Source organism: Phaseolus vulgaris, chromosome 4, assembly GCF_000499845.2.
Source record: "Phaseolus vulgaris cultivar G19833 chromosome 4, P. vulgaris v2.0, whole genome shotgun sequence".
Classification (NCBI taxonomy): domain Eukaryota; kingdom Viridiplantae; phylum Streptophyta; class Magnoliopsida; order Fabales; family Fabaceae; genus Phaseolus; species Phaseolus vulgaris.
The window spans coordinates 38,094,032-38,102,418 of NC_023756.2; the positions used below are offsets into that span (position 1 = coordinate 38,094,032).

Here is an 8,387-nt window from a genome sequence, read left to right on the forward strand (position 1 = left end):
ACTATGCAACTTAAGATCTCAATTAGACTGACACCTTATTAAGTAATAACAATCATTTGTCATCATATAAAAAAAATATTATTAAAAAAAATAAAAAAATACGGAGGACTAAACCAAAACTCATATGTTAACAAAAGCGATACTTAGGTATACTATACATATTCATAAAGAATTTAAAAAACAGACAAAATGAAAGTCTATTATACCAATGAAACAAATAAGTATTCCGTCGATTACGAAGTATTTTAGAAACATTTGTCATATCAGTAAACGCAACACAAAACAAAGCAGAATCAATTTTTTTTTAAACATTTATACAATTCTTATATTTATCATTTTAGAAGGTGTTTTGGTGGTTTTAAGATGAGAAATTACTAATTAATTTTACTATGAATCATTATAGTTTTGTAGTATAGAATTGATTAGTGTCTTGCATACACATTATTGCAGTACAGACAAAGTGTGTAAATATAAGGTGAGGAATTGAATTGAGTTAGATAAAGACGACAAAAGGGAGAACAAACATGACTCGTGAAGAAGAAGAACACAAAGTAGTTGAGGCATTATTCAGTTTCACCTCAAGTGTAATAAACCATTTCTACAAATAGTAACTCACCTTTTTCATTTCTCACACATTTTTTCTGGAATTTGTAACCAATTAGAAAAGATTCATAATGAAAGTTTTTTTTTTTTTTTTTTATATATAACTTTTTTTTTATATATAGTATAAAGTCTATAAGATATTTGAACACACTTGAGACTTTGACAATTCACATGTGATTTTTCTAAATTCAGGTTTTTATACATAATTTTTTTAGTACAAAATTTTAGTGACAGAAGAAAAACTACATAGTATAAGATATGTAAAAATACTGATACATGTTTCATTTTTCATATTATTCAATATTTTTGTAATCTTTGAAAAAAAAAAGTATCTTTTGTTCTTTTGAAATTAGTCTTTCCTCTAATACTTCCATACCTCTTTAATGAGTGTAAATTATATCCCTCAAGTTTAATGGAGCCTCATATAACTTTATTAAAATTTATTTAAAAGAAAAGAAAATATAAAACTTTTCTAACTATAAAAAAAAATTAGGAAGCTGATAATTATTATGAAAAAAATATATACACAAAATTGGAGGTAAAATATTACAATTAAAAATTTATCTTATTATTAATAAATTTATTGGTCAATAACTTTTTTTAAAAAAATATGAGAAATTTTGAACTCTATAAATTGAAAAAACCAAATACCTCAATTTCCACTCCTAAATTCATTTACTGAAGAACCATGCACAAAAAAGAAAATAAGAAATAATTACATATAATATGCTAAGATATCAGTAAAATTAACAGAACAAACAAATTTTATAATCCTACATAAACAAATTTTATAATCCTTCTACCTGTCTTAAATTAGGATATGAATGTTAATAAAATCAAAATCCAACTTGCAGATATTTTGTTTAAAAGAATTAAACTACAATTTTTGTGTGAAAACATAGGCTAATTAATAACTCTCTAGAACAGGACATGAAAAAAGCACTTTTTAGTTTGGGTCTGTGTAGACTCATGCATTCAGATGTTCATACACTTCTTCTCATCTTTATTTTGGTGATAAAAAAATTTAATTGGTTTAGGGTTATATATATATATCATTTTGAGTTTGAGAGATAACATTGTTAGGTCAATAAATATATATTATCTGTTTTGGAAGGCAATGTTCTATCACAGAGTTTTATTTTTTTATAAACGTACTTCTTTCTCTATATATTTCTTATATCATAGAAGAAAAGATGAGGATAATGAGCTATAAAACAAAAACTGAACCAAACACTTATCTGAATTTTGAATTTTAAGTTGTGCAATACATCTCAACCATAAAATATACCTAAATTTATTCTTTCATTTAAATTCAATTAGAAATGCAAGAATTATATAGGATTTTTTTATTAATCCTGTGTAAATAATTTTATTTCTTAATTACCTAGTTCGTACCACTTTGTTACGATTTTAGTTAAAATTTTATCATATTGAAGTGTTAGATAAAAATTGTGTTATCTTTAACACAATTTCTTCACAATAAAATTGTATGCACAACTTACTCATTTTGATAATTTTTTAAAATTTTACCCATCTCAACAATTAAAAATAAAATTATATTAGATTAATAAAAATCATATATATAATTTATATATAGAAGAGCATGACTTAATAATCCAATATACCAAACAAAAAAGAAAAGAACAAATAAAACAAAAAAATAGAATAAAAAGAAGTTGAATAATGAACACATAGTAAGACATGCAAAGTAGTCTTTATATTTTCTGGTATCAATCACAGTCTTGGTGCCTTTTTCCAGTAGTTACATAATCTTGGAGAAGTTGCATAAAATGTTTTGGATTATGAATCCATTTTGTTTTTTCCCTTACACCATTTTGGAATTCACAGGCATTCTCATAGAAAAACAAAACTTGGTGCAATGCAATAACATTATTAATATTAATAGAATTTTATATAAAAAAAAGGTTACAAAATTAGATGGAAAATTGAATAAGAGGTAAGTTCCAAGTCTAACTAAACCCCCAAAAATGAAGGGTATGAGTGGAGCCCTCATTTGTCGGTAATGTGAGGGCAAACCAATCCATTGTATTAGAGAGAAGTAAACTATGAAGCAAACAGCAACCAACTCCTTTCACACACTTAAGTGAAATCATAAACAAATAAAAGCATATAAAGTAATAGTACACGGAAGAATCAATAACTCTTCTCGGAATCCAAATACTTCTTTATTAGTAGTTTTGGTAGAACCAAGAGAAGAAGGGTAAAGGGTAGACTAGGTACTTTCCTTTCACATTTTCCATTTCTATACTCTTTGCCTTTCCATTATCTCTAAAAAACGCTAAAATAATATATAGTAACAATGTGATATTTATATATTTATATATTATATGTAATATAACCATAATAATATTCGAAACTAGATATTAAAAAAAAAGAAAAAAAAAAGTAAGCCATGTTAACGCCAAACAGATGCAACTGTGAGTGTTTTACCCATCCAACCGGAGCAAATTCCACCGTTTTCTTCCTTCACCGTCAGTCCCGAGTTGACTCGGTTGTTGGTGGCGGTGAGTCTTGATTTTATTGACTCGGCCATGTTTTGACTCAGCGGCTTTAACTCGAACCCTGCCATGCTCATTCGCGCACGCCATTTCCCAAACACTTCACAACGTTCTACACGGTCTCTGCCTTCGCATGCTACTGTGTTGTGTAACTTTCGGCTCAGTCCTTCTTCGAGTCTGACTCGGTCAGAGTTGTTGATGCTGATATTGTTATTCATGGCTTCAATGGACTCCAACAACATACCATAGAACGACAGCGTTTCTGCCACACGAGCCAGGAAAGGCGCTGTGTTCGCGTTCATCTCCTGCTCAACCACTGTCACCACGCGCGGCGCGAGTCCCTTCACGCGCCGGAGAAGCTCGTCGCGTTGATTCTCGATAGAGACGCTCTCGTCTGGAATTTTGTTAAGCTTGAACGCAAAGTTCACCATGAGAACTTCGTTCTCATTGCATCCCAGCGATTCACGAGTCAACTCAGAGAGTTTAGGAGTTGTTATCAGTCTGAACTCGAACCCGATCCTCTTCCTCTCTGCTAGGTGACTCAGCGAGTCTCCGACGGCACGCACCCTGTCTTCGCCACCGTTCTCGGCTACCGCCACAATCTTGAGTGTGACGTTCTGTCCACGTGCAGAGAGCGCGTTGAAGAGATGCGGATACTGCTTTCCCTGTCCAATCTCAAAATCCAACACGCAGAACCTGTTTTCCGTTTTCTCCTCAAATGCAGCTTCCAAAATCGCAAGATTCGCAGCCATTAACCCTATCTTAAAGCACATGGAGTTTTCCAGAATCAACTGAGTCGACTCGGCATGTTCATAGCCGAAAAGCTCCGCCACTGGAGGTGGATATTCCACCGGATTCATCCTAGACTTCAACGCCAAGACCATGCAATCGGTTAATCTATCAGTTCTGTTGTTCGAATTCGGACCGTTCAACCGGTTCAGGATCTCCATAGCCATGTCATATTTTCCTTCAACAATTGCAGATGCGGCTTCCATGAGAGTTTGCTTGGAGCATCCAGAAGCAGGCGAAGCGACAGAGGAGGAAGATGACGTAGATGATGTGGTTGATGAAGTAGGTGACGTGGAAACCAATTTCTGAACCGGACCGGGACTGATTAAATTCTGATAAGTTTCAGACCACTCGCTAGTGGTTATCACAGATGCAGCATCGGCTTCTTCTCCTTCATCGTTGTCTTCAAGAAGCTGCTTCTCCAATTCCAGAAGCCGATGATCCATGATCTTCTTCTCTGGCTCAGAGACCTGAACCGGAAGCGGGAGAGGAACAGAAAGACGAACCCGGTTCTGTGGCATGCCCAAATTCGAGTTCCGGTAGCCGTAATTTGGGCTTGGCATGGGCCCAGACCCATTGCTGGGAAGGTTAATGGGCTGGGGACGGAACTGATGAAGTAAAGGAACACCGAAACGCTGCTGCTGTTGGTGGTAGACGGAAGGGTTTTGGTTATGCAATTCGGGAAAGCCATCCATGGAACCCTGAGAGAAACTGGTTCGCGGCTTGACCGAACGAAGCAAGAGGTTGGAGAGGACATGGTTGGGGTTGGTGTTGGGTTGGTTGTAGGTTTGGTTATAGGTTTGATTATAGGTTTGGAATTCGGTGAGGGTGCGTTTACCGATGAAGGTTGGTGTTTGTCGTTGGGCGATCTGCTGAGAGGCAGGATCTAGAAACATTGCGGGAAGGTTCTGTTGCTGGGTTCGGTAGAGAGGGTGGAGGTTTGCGGTGGCAGTCGCAGCACCGTTGGGGTTGTTCATGGTGGCCGCTGGAATGGATCTGCCGCTGAAACCACCCGCTCCGGCGAAGTAATCGGACGCCCCACCTCCGCCAGTGAACCCCGGCGATGACATTCTAGGATTCCGCGAAGAAAATAAGGAAAAGGAAAAAAAAAAACAGTTAAAAGGTTGTGTTTTTGTAGGAACCCATCAGAGAAAAAGAAAGAGAGAGAGTGTGTGTTTTGGTTATGTTGTGTGGTGTGGTGCTTCTTATGGGGTTGAAATGATTCCCATGAATATAAGGGGAATGGCAAAGGGTTTTCCTTAATTTAATTTTTTTTATATAATTTATAGTAATATAATATAATATTAAAATATTCCGTTTTATAGGTTTAAAATACAAGTGTGGAATGTTTCGCATCAGAGTACGCATGGAGATCTGGCCGTTGATCGTTTTAAGATTCCAAGATTCAGCTGGAATGGACGGTGATTAGAGTGTTTTCTCTTTGCCAGCCGAAACCCACACCTGTGTTGTTATAATTTAATAACGAACTTGAATTGGCACGCTACCTCCGAGGCGCGTGAAAAAAAAATAAAAAAATAAAGTGAGGGTTTGGCAGGGTTGCTTTTTGTTGTTGTGGAACTTCTGAAAATGAACGTAAATTGAGAATTTGATAAAGCGTTAGTGGTTAAGAAGGAGATTGCGTTAATCAATCACTCAGTTTTATATTCAGTATAGTTGTTGTTGGTGCGGTGCCGATTAATTTTTATAAAAAATATATTTATTAATGCTTTACATTTTAAAATTTTAATGTTATAAAAGTTAATAGCTTTAATGATGCAATAACTTATGATTTGTTACTATTTCAAATATGGAATATATCTAATTAAATCTTATCTTATTCTATTTATGGGTGTAAATATTTTTCAAACTTATTTCCAAAAATAGTGAACATACAAGTGTTTTCCTTTTTTTTTAAACTGACAAATATACATGAAAAATTAATACTTTTGTTCCACAGTCTTTAATTTATTTCTCTGCAATTGAATAAAAAATGATTTTCAAGTTCTCTCTTTTGTACTTGTTTTTCTTCTATACAGGAAATGGTGATTGTAGGAAAAATCAATAAATTTAATATGTATAAGTATCTTATTAGATATAATAAAGATATTTTACGCTTTTAACTAGTACCTTTTCTCTCATAAAAAAAATTACCTTAACATTTGACATATTGAAGAAATAAAAAAAATGAAAAGTAATATTTCAGTTGTGAATTTTATAAATCATGTTTTCTTTATGGTGACTATTTTACACAAATAAATTTTTATAAAAGTAAGTTTATGTATTAAATAAACTATTCAAACTCCACCTAATTCGAAATATGCACTAAAGTTACTACTGTGTCCATTCTATTTACTTTTAGTATGTTTTGTCATTTTCTTATAGCTAACTCAACTAAATTGTCTTTCCAATATAAATTTATTTAAACAAAACTTCCATACCTTTCACACTACATTTGCATTTTTAACCGAAATAACTGTTCATGATGCTGTATGTAGTAAATATATTAATTAAACATTCTTTAATAAAATTATTATATTATAAATTTACTATAAAATTTATTTTGATAAATTACAAAAAGAAATTTTAAAATAAGTTAAGAAGAATGTACAGTTATTTTTTTCATCATCTCATTAAATATTTTTAAAAAATTTATATTATTTTTTAGTTGAAAAAGTACTAGTGCCTTAAGATATTATGGTCAGTGTAAGAAACTACTCTCTACTAGTAAATGTTTTTTTATACGCAGATTCAAAGATAAAACCTTTTCAGCTATGCACAATCATATCATATTAGTATTAAAAAAATTAAATAAATTGTTTAGATTGAAAAGTACATTAATATATCATAATGTAGAAAAATAGATATAGAAAATAATATTGTATTATTGTGTATATAGTAATACTTTTCTTCTTTTTTTATTAGGGAAAGTGATAAAACTAAAATAAATAAAAATATAAAAGGTATTACTGGGTCAAAATTTTATTTTTCTTATATTTTAACCCATGCAATGCAGCTAACTCTCAAGACAAAAGCAACCATATTAAATTAGCACAAACTTGGGTCAAATTTTAAATATAAAACGCAAACAATTAACGCAGTTCACACTTCTCATGTGTAACAAACAAAAACTGTTCATATAACTTTTGCTAAATTTAAGACATGTTTATCCAATATTTTTTTAATTTAATCTCACTACATAAAAATTTATTAAATTACTTTCTAGTTTCATACAGTAAAGTATATTTTTAATTCATTCTTAATTGGATGATTTAGTCTTAATTAATACATAATATATTTTTAATTCAATCTTTACATAAAATGACGAGACTAAATCAATTAATATCTCTAAATCTTAATTTATATATATATATATATATATTTTATTTTATTTTTAAATAGAGATGATTTGGAGATATCAACATTTCATATAAAAAATGGAAAACAGTATTTATAATTCAAAACATGAACACATTACATACTAATTCAATGTGAAGTCTTTTTTATATATTATTTTTCAAAAACATTACATTTTTTTTTTATGTATAACAAACTCATTTACAATCTCTCTATATATATATATATATTAAATTTTAAAATTATATATATTTATATTAAATAGAAGGAAAAAATGATTGAAGATGAGAGAGGGAGAGTGAGGGGCCTGGGTTGAACGGAAAAGCGCTTTTGAACTGGGAAACAGCAGAACCAAATAGGATAAAAGCCTGAAACAGTTGAAGGGGTGAGTCAGTGCACGCGCTCCTTACAGGCGCGTGCCTACAGTTCTAATAATGTCTCTTGCTCTTTTTCCTGGGAATGAATGGATCTTTATTCATAAGTGATCACCTGACGGGACAGTTACACAAGCAACTCCAAACACAATAACATCAAAAATAAATAGAAAACGTTGTTAATTTTTTTTAACCATTTTCAAATAAATCTGCATTTTAACCCTAACAAAATAACAATTCCTTCAAAAAAATAAAATGCTCTTATTTTCTTATATTATAAGCTTTTGTCGCTGTGTATTTATTAATGGAATGAAAAATATCAACCCATCATGAAAATATTAAATAGAAGCAAGTGTAATTTTTATTTGATATGGAAGTACATTAAATAGATATTTTGCATTTTGTTTTTAACTTTTTTATGAGAAATATTTGACTATTTGATTGGAAATAAATAAAGTATAATTAGTAATTAAATTTTTATACCGAAAACAACTAAAGCCTAGTCAATGATTGAATTTAGACAATAACTGGATTTCTTGGTTAGTATTAATAAAATTAATATTTAAAAATCTGTTTTGTATGAAAACTCGAAAAGGATTCACATGAAGAGAAAAAAAAACTTATGACGCCATTAATATAATATAAGATAATTACAACATTAATTCTCTTAGCAACAACGATTGAGAAACACGTGTGGACACGTGGCCCAATCAAATCTTGTGGTCACGGAAGTTGATTTCGTTGCTTG

General features: G+C 31.3%; 1 protein-coding gene across 1 annotated transcript; it reads right to left on the reverse strand.

The window, feature by feature from the left end:
* Nucleotides 1–2,767: 2,767 nt before the first annotated feature.
* On the reverse strand, nt 2,768–5,226 carry LOC137837593 (scarecrow-like protein 8). Its single transcript, XM_068646622.1, has one exon. It carries the CDS (start codon nt 4,979–4,981, stop codon nt 3,020–3,022), a length of 1,962 nt encoding a protein of 653 aa, XP_068502723.1. The 5' UTR covers nt 4,982–5,226; the 3' UTR covers nt 2,768–3,019.
* Nucleotides 5,227–8,387: the final 3,161 nt, after the last annotated feature.

Bases quoted from the DNA above. Each gene is read 5' to 3' on its own strand.
- LOC137837593 (XM_068646622.1), bottom strand. From the start codon at position 4,981: ATGTCATCGCCGGGGTTCACTGGCGGAGGTGGGGCGTCCGATTACTTC.